The sequence below is a fragment of the Chelmon rostratus genome, chromosome 22 (assembly GCF_017976325.1).
Source record: "Chelmon rostratus isolate fCheRos1 chromosome 22, fCheRos1.pri, whole genome shotgun sequence".
Taxonomy (NCBI): domain Eukaryota; kingdom Metazoa; phylum Chordata; class Actinopteri; order Chaetodontiformes; family Chaetodontidae; genus Chelmon; species Chelmon rostratus.
In genome coordinates, this window is record NC_055679.1 from 19,194,289 (window position 1) to 19,211,394 (window position 17,106).

At 42.6% G+C, this 17,106-nt stretch overlaps 1 protein-coding gene across 2 annotated transcripts; it reads right to left on the reverse strand.

Moving 5' to 3' along the window:
• Positions 1-155: 155 nt before the first annotated feature.
• Positions 156-13,206, reverse strand: LOC121626113 (ras-related protein Rap-1b). 2 transcript variants are annotated; one of them, XM_041964473.1, is made up of 8 exons: positions 13,143-13,206; positions 7,921-7,993; positions 6,740-6,808; positions 5,923-5,979; positions 5,594-5,734; positions 4,638-4,781; positions 4,249-4,341; positions 156-4,171 (listed from the first exon to the last, which is right to left on the reverse strand). In XM_041964473.1, exons 2-7 carry the CDS (start codon positions 7,975-7,977, stop codon positions 4,255-4,257), a joined length of 555 nt encoding a protein of 184 aa, XP_041820407.1. In that variant the 5' UTR covers positions 7,978-7,993; positions 13,143-13,206; the 3' UTR covers positions 156-4,171; positions 4,249-4,254. The 2 variants fall into 2 exon arrangements, with proteins under 2 accessions (XP_041820407.1, XP_041820408.1); XM_041964474.1 differs by having other exon boundaries at positions 7,921-7,990; positions 13,143-13,192.
• Between the last annotated feature and the right edge of the window lie 3,900 nt (positions 13,207-17,106).

Genomic DNA, 17,106 nt, shown 5'->3' on the forward strand with positions numbered 1-17,106 from the left:
TTTCTGTACTGAAGAAACCAGTTCAGACCAATTATTCCAGTTTAACTCCAACAGCTGAGCCGTGACAATTCAGCTGAATGAAAATGGGACTTTAACCTGATACTTCACTGGTTGAACTGGTTTCCTTTACATTTCACTGGTCATCATGCCATACAGAGAAAAAGAAGCAGATTTATTTCAGTAACGTAAAATAATTTCTTCTCATTGTGAATGCATTATTTCAGTTTGCATTTGGCTGCAGTTGCAACTCATCACTTCAGTGCGACTTCTATTCATTAAATGAGCCATTTGCTTTTTACAGACACTCAGATGAGAAGATCTCAGCCAGTTTAATCCAGCACATAGACAGGTCCAGGATGTATTAAGCCTACTTTAGCAAAATGACAGGAAGCAAGGGGAAACTGCTAGCCTAGCTCTACAAAAAGAGAAAAAAGTTTGCCTTATAACACCTCTATTTACCATAGACATGAAGGTCTCTGCATGCTTCAAACTACGAGCCCGTCAGACTGTCTGACTGCAGAATCGGGAGGACACTTCTCACAATTTTTGTGACTTTCCAAAAAAGACAATCCAACAACTGCACCTCCTTTAGGCAGTCAAGAGTGAAAGTAAGTCTGAGTTTTAACTCTCTCCAAGCTTTCACTCTTCACACAATAACTTTCATCACTTTTCATGTGTACAAACAGGATGCAACACAAGAAAGACTGTCCCAAAACGTGCACCTTCCAGGTAACAGGTGAATGAACCAGCAGATATATCGTTCAACCTACTTGTTTTGAGGCAAACTGAGACCTTTAAATCTGTCACACTCGATGGTAAAACTATCCACGTTACCGTCCCAGAAGTCGCATGAAATGACGGATGCCACCACAGCCTCTGTTACTGTGGAAGGCGGAAAGGTCTGGCTGCTGCTGCGGCCGGGTGTTCATTTGATTGGCTGTTCTCTTGCTGAGCACAGGTGGGACATCCAGGTGCTGCCATCAGCCACCGAGCAAAATGTGCGCTCTCATCACAAGATTCTCAAAATTTTTTTAGTATTAAGTTTATATATTTAGAAATCCTTCGTCACTCTCTGTGACATCTGAGCATATTCCATTCATTGATGAAAGCCAGTGAGTGGAGAGGTAAGATATTTTTTTTCAACATGTCTTTTCAACACATTTGTAAACACTTTTAAACCCGAAATGATTTGTACATGTGTATAAACAGTTAATAGCGATTAAATAGTAATTACATATCTTTAAATATGATTGCTTTGTTCTTAATCATTCATAAACTGTTTATACACCAGTTGTGGAAATGTTGTAGAAGCCGATAAAAAGGTTAACAAACACTTTAAAATGCTTTCGTATTTCTTTACAATTACATGACAGTGGGTTATAAACCATTAATTCAATGCTTATGCACTGGTTTTAATACTAAAACGTGTGGCTAAGTGTTATTCAGTTAGTCCTCGTCCTTGCAGTCTTTTCTCTTGTAAAGCTGAAAAATACAGTTTGAAAACACTTCTGATAATGCAGACATCTGTTCTTGAGTGAGGACTGGACTCACAGTTGCCCCCCATCCATTACAACTGCAGTTCTGACTTATCTGTTGAGGGTGTTTTCTGCCCTCCAGCCACAGGGGGGCAGCAGTGAGCCCATTATGGCTTGACGAGCAAGACTTCAGCAAAGAAACGCAGCACTCAAACAGTATGCTTTATCATCGGGGTTTTCGAGGAAAAGTACAAAGCCATTTCCCTTAACTTTTCAACAGGAATAATCTGGGGGGGTTTGTAGCATTAGCTTTCCTATTTGTTAGCATGCTAACAGTTTTAGACCAACAGGAACGCCCCGCCACAGCTGCAAACAGACCTTTCACCTGGAAGCTTCTGCTCGGCATGCAAACTGTCACAGCGCCTCCTGGAGATCAGGCTGCGTACTGACAGAAACATCAACATGCTACATGACTGAACGTACTGGAGGAGAACCAGAATACTGACAGCAGTACCACACTGTACCGCAGTACTCCTGATAGTACAACACTGTGCACAGCAGTACTCACAGAGGTCACTGGTCCAACATACTGTCTGTAAGATGACCACTCTCACATTACAAACAGAAGACAGATATTCGAAGGTTTTCTGTGGCTGCAGCTTCACAGGCCACGCCCCACACAGGTGGGGGCGGGGCTTCAGCTTCAACCTCCGCCGGCTGGTCTCAACCTCAGCCGTGCTACTGTTCAAAAGAAACACTGACATTTTAATTCAACTTTCTTCTTTAACTGATTTCAATACTGACACCAAAACCATCCATGGGTCAGTGGTTCTCCAGCTAACATGTTAGCTTTAAGCTACTATCACTCAACCCAGTGTATGCTAAAGTGTTAGCATGAAATACTACACCCATGCAATGGGTATGGAGGAGTCTGGTCCTCCATGCCTGGATGGTTTAATATACGCCCATCAGTTAAAGAGAGTGTTGACCATCAGGATGTTCGACCAATAATTCAATGTTTCCGTCTCTGATGCTTTGTGTTAATAACATTAATAATCAGGTAATAATATGGTTAATAATACAGAAACAACACCTGCGGGCTGCCCTGCTCACTAAATATACCCCCCTGATCTCCCCCGGGCCAAAAGGTCATCACAGAAACTGGCCTGGTTCACTGTTGTTATGCAGCTCACTTACACTCACAAACACACACACACACACACACACAAACACACACACACACACACACACACACACACACACATAAGGTACTGGACCAGTGTGAGTCTGCTGTCTAAAGGCAACATGTCCGCCCTGAGCAGCAGGTCTGAAGTCAGCTCACCGCACCATTACGCTAACAAGTTAGCACGCAGCTACTATCATTTCCTTGTTTCTTTGAGATTGTGGCATTGCTAGCATCTCCTTACAACATACTAAATACAGTATATTGCATTAGCTGTTAGCCATCAAGCCAGCCCCAAACTAACGGCATCCATTGCCATACTTGTTCTGACAGATACACTGGCATCCAAAGTTTTATTGTTGTTTTGAAACTCATGTTAGCATTGTCACCTTTTACTAACCGACAAGCAAACTCACAGCTAGCTGACTATCTATCTCACAGTAACCATCACCTATTTGTTTTTTTGTGAAAAATGCATTTTACTAGCTGCTAGGCTAAAGAGGTAGCCCATAGCTATAAGTACACATTAATTGGACAACAAGTTAGCCCTTAGCCAACAGCTTCTATCAGTTTCTTTAGGAATATACAAATAATCCTAACAACTCACAAATTTGCTCACATTGTTTCTAATGTATTTAACTAGCTGCTAGGCTAATAAGACAGCCTAAACCTACGTAAGTTAAGGACACATTAACTTATTTAAAATATGCTCATCAAGTCAACACCAATCAAAGAGCAAATTAGGATAATTAGCATTATCTCCGATTGTTGCTTATTCAGTCCTGTAGCTGTCAGCTAACTTGGATTAGCTCAAAGATTCCTGCGCGGTGAGCAGACTGGATGACCTGCTGCGCCCCCTAACCCCCCACCCACACCCCAAAAATCCAAAACAAAAACATTAAGTGACTTTTATATCTTTTCACACAGAAACATAATAATAATCACTGTATAATAACCACTGTATGGATCCACAGGTTCTACCAGAGCCAAACACACAAAGTCAGCCATGTTAGCTGTGACATCACCGGGGTAACCGTGGCAACAACATGGCTGACGGCAAAGTGGTCAAACCGCGTGTAAATGGCTTGGGACTGCTGGAAAATAAGTGAAAGAAAAAGAAAGGAAAGAAACATTTAAAATTAAAAGCAAGTCGCCACTTCCCAGCGCAAAATGGCCTAGCAGAGAGCATGATGGGAACCGTAGCTTCAATTTGGGCAGTTGTTTGGACAGCCCCGATTCCTGCAACAGCAGAACTGTTATCATCTTCTTCATCATCATCATCATCATCATCATCACCGCCGCTGCAGTCTTTTGATGTTTGGTCTTAATGTTTCCAAGGCAACCGTCTCCGTCAGACAGTGTGGTGAGGGGATGGGAGGTGTGGTCGTCACGGGAACAGAGGTCAGAGGTGGCTGATGTTGATGATGACATGGTTGTGTTAAATGGGCATGGCCAGCTGGAAGATGTGGTGTGATTGGTTGGTTGGTTGGTTGTCGGTCAGGTGAGCAGAAAACTGGAGAGAGAGAAGAAAAATGTAAAGTTTGTATAATCGCGTGTGTCTGATGATATACGTGTGAACTAAAGACCTACCTGTCATTAGAGAAGCTGACAGGTGGACTTTTTGCGAGCTTTCCCAGGAACTGGACTCTTCCTGTTAATCTGTCGCACGAGGTCATAGAAGATCTGCACACACACACACATTGTTATCTTGGGGTAAATATCTGAAGTTTAAGAAAAAGTTTTAAACTTTGGCACATTGCCAACTGGCGACATAATAATGTCGCCACGCTAGAGCTAAGAAAGAGTCGCTTGGATCCACTCGGGTATTAAACACACTGACACACAGAGACAACCGGACCCTCCCTGGACCCTGCAACAATATAATATTGGACCCAGCACCACTCGGGTCCTGGGTTGGGTCTCAGTTAATTACCTGTGAACACGTCTGATGTATATGGAAACAAAGTGTGTGTGCTCACCTCGTTGACGTTGATCTTGCTCTTGGCTGAGGTCTCCAGGAAGGCGCAGGAGTTCCACTGGCGGGCAAGGCCGATGCCCGACTCTTTGGCCACGACACGCTCCACTTCCAGGTCGCACTTATTTCCAACCAGGATCATGGGAACCTGCAACGTCACACCGGATATTCATATTCACACTCATGTGTTCAAACACAGGTTGGCCAGCAGATGGAACCATTTACACTACATTGCACTCTTTGACCCGATAAACCAGGTGGTTGAATGGTCTGGAAACCTTCATAAACTAAAGCTGTTACCTGCTGGTCAGATAAAACAAGCACTTTATCGATGTGATTGAGGGAGTTTTGATGGGATTTTTGGACCCATTTTTTTTTATTTTATAGACTGATTAATCAACAAACTGATGCGATAATGAAAACAGATTTTTAGCTTTAGAGCATGTGTTTAACAGTTAGATGTTATTGGTTCATGAGGTTAGAAAACACTGCAGTGCTGCACATTAAAAGCACCACAAAGCACTCAATGTGCAACATAAACAGTCAACATGAGGTGAAGTCTCTGGGTGCCACTTTACTGGATTCATCACTCCGAGCTGTTCGCCCTGCATCCTGTCTCATCTTATAAACCTTACATCCAGCAGGGGGCAGCAAAAAGCTAAAACTCTGATTTGTTTAAGTTCTGCCAAACTAAAACAAATGCATTCTGTCAGAATAACCCCATATCCCATAGTCCCTAGATCTTGGCAGCCTAAACCTCACGGATCTGATTTGTCTCATCTTTTAGAAAGTCAACCCCAGGAACACGTTTTCGACCGATGACAGAAATGCTGAATGGCAGATTGTGCTGAGTTACAGGAAGTGGAGCAGAAGAGAGACAGGAAGTGATATCGTGACTCCGGCTCTCTACACTGAAAGGTGTTTCTGATGTGTGTGTGTGTGTTTGAGCGTGTGTCGTACGTCCTCGGTGTCCTTCACTCTCAGGATCTGCTCTCTGAGGTCCTGAAGGTCGTTGAAGGTGGACTGAGCCGTGATGGAGTAGACCAGAGCGAAACCCTGACCGTTCTTCATGTACAGGTCTCTCATCGCCGTGAACTGCTCCTACAGACAGACAGGTCACACACAGACAGACAGGTGGTCAGGGAGGCACTATGTGGCCAAAGGTATGTGGACGCACGTGGATGCGTCAGTTTGGTCTTTATCTGTTTTTCCTGGTTTGGACAATTAGGTCCAACTAAGGGAAGTCTTAGTGGGCAGAGAGACAGATGCAGCAGGTAGACAGATCTTACTGTTCCTGCTGTGTCCAGGATCTCCAACATACACTGCTGTCCATCAACCTCGACTTGCTGGACAGAGAGACAGGGAGAGAGAGACAGACAGGGAGAGAGAGAGTCAATGCTTCGCCAAAACATCACCCACAACCTCTTTGCCAAGATTTCACAAGAAATGTCAACAAAACTTTAAGCGAGTTAAAGCAGCGCCATCTTCAGGTCAGCACTTTGGGTGATGACCTGCAGAACTCCACTGGACTTGACTAATTAAGCAAATGTTAGCATGCTAGCACGCTAACATGTTAAAATACAATGGTGAACATGGTTAATATTATACCTGCTAAACATTAGCATGTTAGCATTTTCATTTTGATCATGTTAGCATGCTAACATTAGCATTTAGACTCTTATTAAATAAACTTACTATCTCATCATTTCAACTTTAGGTAAAAATTTCAATTATTTTATTTTATTTAACTTAATAAGTGATATTTTAGTCACATGATACCTTCAGCATTTTTAATTTTATCACAACATTTCATTTGTTTTTTTGTCTTGTTTTTTGGTGGAAATTGGCTTCTATATTCTCCTTCTTCTTCATTTATTTGTTTTTTTTTCTATTGATTCATCTTCTCCTCCTCATTCTCTTTCTTCCTCTGATTATTTTTCTTCCTGTCTTTCTTCTTCTTCTTGGTCTTTTCCTCCTCATGTTTTTCCCTTCATATCATGTGATAGGATGGTTAGCAGCTAACGTTAGCATTCGGTCTGTCCCTCGGGAACCAGTGGTCTCACAGCACTCATGACGGGGGAGACAGACAGGCTGAAGCTGTCTTACCTTCCTGTAGGAATCCTCTATCGTCGGGTCGTACTTCTCCACAAAGATTCCCTGAACAAACTGGACAGTCTGAAGACGGACAGACACAGACAGACACAGAGAGACAGAGAGACAGACAGACAGACAGAGAGAGAGACAGGCAGTGAGATAAAGAGAAGTAGGCCAGTAGTGTTAATGGAGCTCTGTTCTGTTCTCTATTGGAAGTCATTAGAATGGAATTAATGTGACACACTGACACGTCTCCATTATATCATCTGGAGTAAAGCACTTCATTGTAGTGAGACTTACACCAGTGTGTGTGTGTGTGTGTGTGTGTGTGTGTGTTATGGAGGGAACAGAGCGATCAGTCTGCTTCCATTTTCTGGGGGAATTTCAAGTGAAAATGTTGCAGAACCCCTGGAGACAAACTCGTCCTCACACATATACAAACACAGTTTTATCTGTAAAAAGCAGCAGTTTACTTTGGTCAGACCCACAGAAGAGGTTTAAAAACTTCACGTACCAAAGTTTACAAAGATAATAAATATGTCTGTATAATATTTCCATCTGATGAAATGACGCAGGCAGAAAAATCACAGGAAATCACAGAAAATATCATAATGGAAGAGTGAAAGACGTGCACAGACTAAATGAACGATGACGTCCATGACGCCTCGGAGATAAACTGAAAACATCACTCATGTGGAGGATGAGGAGGCTGCAGCCTTCCTCACATTCAGACTAACAGAAAGATTTCCATCACGTTTTCCATCGTTTGAGCTTTGACTGCAGCTCTTTTAACGACGTCGACTCGTTGAGTCCTCTTCTTCTGTGGTGGCATGATGGCACCGTCTTGAGCGTTAGCGCCATGAACCGCTTCCTAATATTAGCATAACCGTCTCCTGAAAACTGGGTTAAAAGCTTCACCTTCACTGAAGAGCGGAGCAAACGTACATACAGAGAGTGATACTGTGAGACAGAGTGGATCATCATGATTTTAACGACCTTACAGCTACTTAACGCGAAACACGTTAAAGGATTACTGCAATTGTTTGGGACTATTTTCAGCGGCGGATTAATCCACATTTGGTGCCCCACTGAGATGTGTTTTTAATGGAGCTCAGAGGAAGAAGATCCATTCAGAGCTGGTTTGAGCCCAGACTTCAACACAAACAGCAGAAACGGTGAGTTTGGTCACTTACCAGAGCTGACTTGCCGACTCCTCCTGATCCTAAAACAACCAGTTTGTATTCACGCATCCTGACTGTGTGTCTGCTGGGAGAGAGACACAGAGACACAGAGGGAGAGAGAGAGAGAGGGGGGGGTAGCCATGTTAGCCACTTCACTCCTGGATATCATTACCCAGCAGCCAATCACAGAGCAGCATTACTGTAAGCTCCGCCTGCAGCTACGACGCACCTGGAGCTGCAGAACTATCAATTACACACACACACACCTGTTTTCATCACATGTGGGGACATTACATAGACTTTGAATCACTTCCTGAAGGTTTGCCCCTAATCCTAATCCTAATCCTAATCCAAGTCTTCATCCTAAAATATACAAACACACACACACACATACAAATATACAGATGAAGCTTTCCTCTCTCTCTCGCTGGGGGGTAATGATTACCCGTTATGCATCTGAGTGTGTTCATTAAAACAGAGGGGTCACATGATTACACAGCTGGTGGTGATGTCACAACTGTGGAATCCTTCCTGGTTACTGTTGCTATGTGCCCTCCTGTGTGTGTATAAATGTGTGTGTGTGTGTGTGTGTGTGTGTGTGTTTGTGGTCATGTATTGCTCATGTTGTGGGGACATAAATCTGTTCACACAGTCACATTGTGGGGACTCGCTTTCTTATGGGGACAAAGGGTGAAGACTTGGGTTAGGGTTAGTCAAATACTGGTTATGGTTCAGGGTAAGTCTCCAGGAAATGAATGTAAGTCTATGTAATGTCCCCAAAAATGATGGAAACAACTGTGTGTGTGTGTGTGTGTGTGTGTGTGTGTGTGTGTGTGCATACCAGTCATGCCTCGCCGTGTCGTTGCAGCAACAAGAAGCAACATGACGGAGACAACACACACACTCATCTCTGTTAATGAGGGTCTGCCAAGGTTACCATGGCGATGAGATAAGTATGCCAGCGTGTGTGTGTGTGTGTGTGTGTGTGTGTGGTTAAGCAGGTGGTGTGAGGACCAAACATTAACATCTCGCTCTAACTGCCATGTTTCCAGGGCGTTATTTTACCCAGAATCCTCAGCTTCTGCACAGTCGGGATGGCAGCAAACTGCAGAACAGAGCTGGATGACGAGCTGACATCAGGAGTGTGTGAGCTCGAGCCACGTGAGCTTTTTCACAACCTCAAATAAAACCAAAACAACCTGGACTTCAGAACTGATGCTGGAGACAAAGTAGGCCCAGACAGAGCACGCTCACATGTCCGTCAGCTGACGTCCGAGCTGCCACTGAACAGTATATCAAGATATATATAGGATACATGTCTGATATTGAGCTCGTTTGTCTTTCTCTCTGCTTTGGAAACACATCTGAGGAACTGGAGATCACACAAATATTCACTACAAATTCTCACGGTAGTGAGCAAGTCCAAAGTTCAGTTGACACAAGTGTTTGTTGTCATTGTCTTCCTCATGATTCATGTATTTAGATCTCTGCTTATAAGTGAATGATCTCCATTTGATAAGAATCCTGATGCTGTGGATGCATGAGGGTGGAAACGGAGTGGAGTTTTGGCTGTCCAGTTGCAAGTGAACGCATCACCAGAGGTGGATTTCGTGCCTGCAGGGCTGAAAAGGGCCGCCTCGCTACGTCTCTCTCCAGTTTGATGCAACAAGCCCGGACGAGTTCAGGGAATCGCAGGAAGTCACAAACTGAAGCAGCCGCAGGCGAGGCTGATGAAGACAAACTGTTCACGTGTTTCGGTTTGATCCAGATATCTAATTCTCCAACTTTGACCCTTCATGACTCTCCGGTCTCGACCTGAGCGACCCTGGATCTGGATCTTCCCCTCACGGGTCACGACACATTACCTAAACATGTGCACTCACATGCATGACACACAGTGCAGGGGTACCGCATTCAAAGTAAGACGTCAGAGTACTCTGATTACTTCTTTTGTTGTAACAGGTACTGTAATGCATTACTTTTTCGATTCAAGAAATCAGTTATTTAGTTATATTTTCAAACAAGAAAACAAGTTACTGTGTCTGTTATTCCTGTTATCAGCCTGCAGAGTTACAGATTATGGGCTGTAGGTGAGGCGGTGCGTTCAGAGGTGGATGCTCAGCAGGCTGCGCTCCATCTGGACAATAACCAACCTGTGCAAGGAGTCGCAAAGGAGTTGCTTTACTTTTCTCAGCAGGTAACATAACCCACCGCTGATGATGCACAGCCTGATGAAGGTCAGTCCAGTATTCTCCCTCTTTTAGCTCTGTTTTTGGTCTCCTCCACCTCCTGAGGGAAATGTCTGCTCTTCAGCTGCTAAAAGCTTCACTATGTTCACCAGCTGCTCTCTGACTGTGTCTGTCTGCTGCTTGCAGGTCGCAAACTGTGAAATTATCACAGTTTGATTGGTGAAAACAGTGAAACTGAACCAAAACAAGGAGCTAAATGAGGCTGAAGAGCTCTGCCGAGCTGCAGAGTCGGGCGATAAAAAGGAGCAACACTTTCACATTACACAGCATCACTACAGCAAAGTCTTCTCATTAGAGGAGCAACGACAAACTTTAGGTTAACCGTCACTAAATAAACCGTCTCTTTCCATTCGGCTCAGATCAGATTCATGAGCGCTGAACATGAATGGATACAAAACAGACGGTTGGAGCAGTCGGAGGTCTCAGAGCGTCACCAAGGCAAATACAGCTATTTAAAACTAAACATGAGGTAACAACAAGTCGAACTGGGCACCACACGTTCACACGATTTCATCTAATTCAAACAGGAACAGACAAAATAAGATACTGGCAGAACGTTCAGCTCTAAGCTATGCAGAGTAGAAACAATCAGTCGTCACTGCTGTAATGATCAATTCATCATCAATTTTTCTGGCAAAAATGTGAAATATTCTCCGGTTCCAGCTTCACAAATGTGAGGACTTTGTTTGTCATATATCATATAAAATGTAATATTTTGGGGTTTTGAACTGCTGACTGGATGAAAATAATCAAACGATTATATTACTCCACGACTGACTCTAAATAAGGTTTCAACCTGTCAAATAATCAAGTCTCGAGTAAATCAAGGAGCAGCAGGACGGCTGTGATGGAGTCAGTGATGGAGCTCTACATGGCTGCAGCTCATACATGTTTTCATTATCGATGAATCAGATGATTATTTTCTGAATTAACAGATAAATCATTTTGTCTAAGATGCCAAAAAAAAAACTCAACTCAACATGTTCTCGGTGTCCAGGGTTACATCTTCAGCCGTCTGTTAGTCCTTCAGAAATTATTTGATTTGAAAGGCAGGAACCAGAGAATTTGTTCTGTACCTGTTTAATATATTGATAATATAGTAAAACATCAGAAACGATGGCCTCAGAAACTGGACAGAGCGAGCCCACAACACATCTCACACACGGCTATCGGGCCGATACTGAACACAGTAACTTAATATTGATAAATATGCAATGAATGTAGTGTGTGTGTGTGTATTATATACTTATTTATCAATCCAAGAGGCCACAAGATGATTAACAGGATGAAAAACTGAAAAATGTATGTATGGGTTTTTTTTCAGACTTGCCTCTAGTATTTTTTTTTTTTTGTCTTATTTATTACAAGAAACAAAATAAGGCGTCTAAAAATGACTGAAATAAAACCAGAAGCCACAGAAATCTGTCTTTACTTAAACTGGTAGACACATGAGTGTCTTATTCATTCATTCATTCATTATTCACATGAGTCTTATTCAAAGTGCTTCTAATCCTCAAAAGGTCTTTGATGAGCCTGCAACTAATGATTATGATTTATTAATCTGCCGATTGAGAAAACAGTGAAAAATATCCTTTATAATATCCCACAGTTCAAGGTGACAGCTTCAGATTCCTTGTTTAATCCGACCAACAGTCGAATATTCAGTTTATAATCACATAAGACAAAGAAAATCAGCACATTCCCACAATCGGAAAGCTGGAACCAGAGATTTGCTTTTGCACTTTTGCCTCAAATGCAAATGAAGTGTTAATTAAATATCAACATAGCTGCCGAATGCCAATTAATATCTGCTGATCAATGAACAATTAATCATTTGAAGTCTTACTGCAAGTAGTTGGAGCGTTGTTTCAAAAGCATCACAAGGTGAAAGGTTTGGGAAACACTCACTTCTCATGGTGCATTTAGACATTTACACAAAGAAATTCTAGAAAGTCATAAAGGTGGCAGTCAAACAGGTATTCAGTGTTCATGTCATTCGCATCACTTTAAACAGCCAAATAATGTCATAAATTTGGGCCAAAGAGCAGAAGTGAGAGAGAGAGACAAATGTTACACTTCTAGTGACACTTTATCATATTAATATTATCATGATTTATCACCAAGCTCAGCAGACCTAGACTGAGAGGTATTCTACTCCTTTTATTTGTATTGCTGTTCACAAAGTGTTTAGTTCTGCTTTTTCCAACAGGCCCCGAATGCAGCATGATGTTAATCTACTAAAGTAAAGTTGGTGGAGGAGAAAGATGGACACACAAACACACACAGATCCCTGAGTCAACCAGAACTAGGTGGGGCCTGTCAATACTCAGTCTGTGTGTGTGTGTGTGTGTGTGTGTGTGTGTGTGTGTGTGTGTGTGTGTGTGTTTGTTGCTGACAGTACAACAGCAGAGGAATAAAACCAAGCCTTGTCTATACACTACAGGTAGACAGACACACAAAGAGTGAGACAGGTTCCTCCAAACTCCTCAACTCCGCAGCTGGTACTAAGTTACTTCCTCTCTTTTTTCTCCAGCAGAGCAGCGGGAGTTCCGCAGCTCTGTAACCGCCTCAGAACGCTCCCTGCACGGCCAGCTGGGGCAGAAGGCCCCGCTGCCGGGAGGACCGGAGACAAATGGCAAGCCGGAACACACAGACCTTTGAGGACGTGGGACAGGCAGACGGACGGACAAACAGCCGCCATGATGTCCCCCAGCTGTCTGTCTGCATCAAATATTAACAATATTATTATTAACGGTGCTACTGTCTGTCTGCCGCTCCGTCCGTCTGTCTGTCTGTCCGCCGGTCGCTTCCGCAAACCCAGCCCAGCTCGGCACGGCACCGGCCTGTCTCCCTCCCTGTCTGTCCCCGTCTGTCTGTCACGATGTGTCCCAGTCCGTCCCGGATAAAGCTACATCTACATGATGGAGGGAAGAAAGAACAGAAAAGAGAGGAAAAATGGAAAGAGAGAAAGGAAGCGGTACTCACAGTCATCCACCCGTCCGCTCCGCTGCTCTCTCTCTCTCTCTCTCTCTCCCACTCTCTGTGTATGTCGCTCTATCAGAGCCGCTCCCTCCTGCTGCCGCTGCGCGCTGACGTCAAGTTTGACGCGCTGAACGTCAGCGCTTCCTGTCAATTCTTTCAAAATAAAGTCCTTAACAAGAGGATAAAATAATTGCAGTCCAAAGTAAAATGATCAGCCCATTCGTAAATAGCGAGAAATTACACTGATGAAGACTATGATCTATGGTTGAAAGTCTGGGAAAAAAATAACAAAGTGAACCTGGAGTTAAGATTATTTTGTCAAACTAGTAAATCCAAGAACTGAACTTTCATGTTCACAATGCTCCAATCAAACGAATTTCCGGTTAGTACTTTCAACATGATGGCATACAAACATTCATTGCAATAGAAAATGAGATATATTTAGTACTTTCACAGTACATGAGATGGAGAAAAGGGAAATAATTAAATTATTCCAAATATGCAATTAACGGCATAACTTCCGCCAAGTATCACAATAAAGGCCCTAAGTGAATGGTTCATGAGTCTTTCTGAGCACAAAGCCAAATGGGCTTTTATGTTGAAAGTTATCCATCCGTACTTCCTCTAACCTCATTTTGGTTCGACTCTTTTCTTTTCTTGTGACGTTTCAGCGTCGCTTCCTGCAGGGCAGAAACACTTGAACATTTCTTTACTCTAGTTTCTACTTCACTTCGAAGAAAATGACAAAAACGTCACTTTCATGACGTCACTTTCGTGGCGCAGCAGCAGTCTCTACTGCTGCCTTGCTCAGCGGTGCCAGGGCAGATAATAATGTATATTTGTATTTTATATGTGACATATTTAGAAATAAATATGTAGCCATAGAGTCAATCTCCCAAGAGAAAAACGTGTGAACTTTGAGACTTCCTCTGTGGCTGAGCTGACTGATTTCCTGTTGGTGTGAAAATACTTTCCTGAGAGAACTTTACAGATTTGATTGTACCTTGTTTGAGAAATCTTTCTTCATAATTTTCCATCTGTTCCTTTTTTTCTGATTGCATGCACCTCTTTTATGATAGGCCACATTGCTTCACCCCCTTTAGCCAAATTGCACGAACACACATTTTATTCCAATATATGACAATTTCAACAATTTTAATGAAACTGAAGCAAAAACATTGAGGAAACTGACAGCTGAGGGAGCTCTGTCTGTTAACCAGTGTCAGAGTGGTCGTTTGGCCCTCGTTATGTGTGATGTCATACGATGTAATCAGTGTTTTCCTCCCCTTTTCGCTGGAAGAGGTGTCTGCTCACACCGGAGGAGGTCAAAGGTCGAAGCGAGTCCTGAGGTCGGCAAAGAGATCCAAACATTAAAACAACCGAAGCCACAGAGTGTGTGTGGGTGTTTCTGTAGAGTCAGAAAGCAACTGAGCATGTCTGAGCGTGTTGATGTGAACACGCCTCGACACACACACACACACACACACACACAGCAGTGTTTACTACAGTCAGAGATACAGTGTTGTGAAGCCACACCCAAACAGGAAGGAGTCACCAAGAATAGAGTCACCCCCCACCCAACCAGCTTCCCTTTCACTGACACACACTTCCTCTATATGTGAACTCCAATGAAACTTCTGGTATTTTTCTTAAATAAAACTGTTATTCCTGCTGCCTGTAACACTTGAATTTCCCCCGCTGGGGATTGTTTGAGTCTTATCTTATCTCTTAAAAGTACATATTACTGCTGGTAAACTACTAAGTGGAAAGTACTTCAACTCAAAAGTACTGAGTGAGAACGTTTTCCTCTTCAGAAGTGCTGAGGCTGAACTTGTCCACAGGAAGTCACATCAGCCAAATAGCGGCAAAAATGAGAGGAAGGGTGTCGATTATGTTTAACCCGAGCATCGGCTCGCAGGTGATGTACAGAGTCATCTGTCGCTGCAACAGTTTGTCTTGTTTTTTATCTCAAAAATTCACAACAGAAGGTTTTTAAACAGGCCTGGAAAATAAAAAAAATAAACAGTTTCTTCCTTGATTTTTTAAAAATGTGAATGTTGAGATGAACTGAGGTTATTATTGTTGTTTTACCTCCCAGACGGCTGAAACCGTTTTGTTTGAATGTTTTGGACTATTTGTTGTGTTTTTATGTCATTCTGTTGTTGGGTGTAATGTTAATGTTAATTACATTAAAGGTCTAAAGATGGTTCTGAGCTGTCCTGGTTAAACTGATGAGAGTTGACAAGTTTGAATTAGTTGTCCGTATTTTAAGTTCATGCTTTGTTTATTTATTTGAGTAAATGTACTGATTTTATTTGTTTTTGGTCTCCACCACCAGCTCCTGAGGGAAATATCTTCTCTTTATCTGCTAAATGCTGCAGCGTTCAGCAGCTGTTCTCTGACTGCGTCTGTCTGCTGTTTGCTGCCAGCAGGTCGTGATCGGGGGCTTTTTACAGCTTTTTCTCTGAAACCGACGCCCTGAGAGTGAACCACAACACTGAAGTCGTATCTGACAGATTAACGAAGAACTGAAACTCAATGCAAAGCTCCGTAAAGCCCAGCTGATAATTCTGACACACTCCATGCCACACATTGGTTTCACTTTGTCAAGTTAATAATATCTATTATAGCGGCTTTAAAGAGTGCTGGCTGGTGAGCTGCAGATGGGGCGCTCTCATTGGCTGGTGGGTGATGTGCAGGTGAGTTCTGGTAGATGGCTCTGGGAAAAAGACGGTCATCCTCCACCTGACCAGGTGTCTACATACAACCAGCATCTTGTTTTACTTTCTCGTCCATCATTCCTGTCAGATTTGTTTTTAGAGGTTTACAGCATCACTCGCAGCATCATCGGCGAAGAATACATCACTGAGCATCAAAGAGGAAAAATCTTCAGCATGTCAATGATCAGCCCGGCTGCAATACAAACTCATCAATTCAGCTGTTGCTAGGAGACAGAATGAATGAGCGTCATTCGCTTTGTTTGCTCTCTAACGAGTTTCTGCCTCATTGAAGCAATCGCAGCAGAGCTTAGTGCTCCAAACAGAAAGGTGTTCATTTTAATTCTTACCTGTGTGTCTGGAGATACACCTGGAGCCAGAACATCACAGCAACTGAGCTGAGGCTCTCAGGTGAACAAGAAGAACCTGGAAATCTAAGCGCAGGGCAAAGGTCAAGGCATGTCATACTGCAGTGGTGAGACCTCTCTACTCTGAAGAACTGCATTCTGGCTCCCCCTGCTGCTACAAGTTACCCTTCAACTACTGCAAACTGCGACCACCTTCGAGCCTAAACTGTCTTTAAGCAGTGTAATCTAGAGGTGGAATGTAACTAAGTACATTTACTCAAGTTCTGACATATATATTTGAGGCAGCTGAATTTTACTTGGGTCTGATTGTTATATACTGCTTTACACTTCTGCTTTACTACATTTTATAGAGAAATTATTTAATTCACTACATATATTTAACATCTTCAGTTACTTTGTATAATATTTTCAAATAAAGACAAAAAAAAAGAAACACTGTACAAAAAGTTAGAATGAGTAATAATCAACCAATAATAGAAAGTTTAATAAAATAACACTTGTGGGAGTAATTTGTCTGCACACTGAGTACTTTTACTTTTGATACTTTGAGTACAATGCAGATTTGGAATTTTTACTTAAGTACAATTATGAATGCAGTACTTTTACTGGGAAAGGAGCAGTTTTACATTGTGGTTTTGCTACTTTTACTCAAGGATCTAAATACTCTAAGAACTGGACTCCGAGTCTGTAGCCATGCTAGCAGCTCTGAGAGGCTGTATTTTGGCAAAGCTAAATGCTAACATCAGCATGCTAACATGCAGCTGTAAACAAGCTGTTCTGCAGGCTACAACTTGAGCTAATATTTGTTTACATTTTGAACATTAAATGTGGCCTAATGAGCTGTTAGCTTCTCCTGTTTGCAGTGTAACCACAGATATACAG

Bases quoted from the DNA above. Each gene is read 5' to 3' on its own strand.
- LOC121626113 (XM_041964473.1), bottom strand. From the start codon at position 7,977: ATGCGTGAATACAAACTGGTTGTTTTAGGATCAGGAGGAGTCGGCAAG. The intron at 5,735-5,922 runs GTAAGATCTGTC...GTCTGTCTGTAG, and splicing joins TCCTGGACACAGCAGGAACA to GAGCAGTTCACGGCGATGAG. The intron at 4,342-4,637 runs GTGAGCACACAC...GTGTGTGTGCAG, and splicing joins GCAAGATCAACGTCAACGAG to ATCTTCTATGACCTCGTGCG.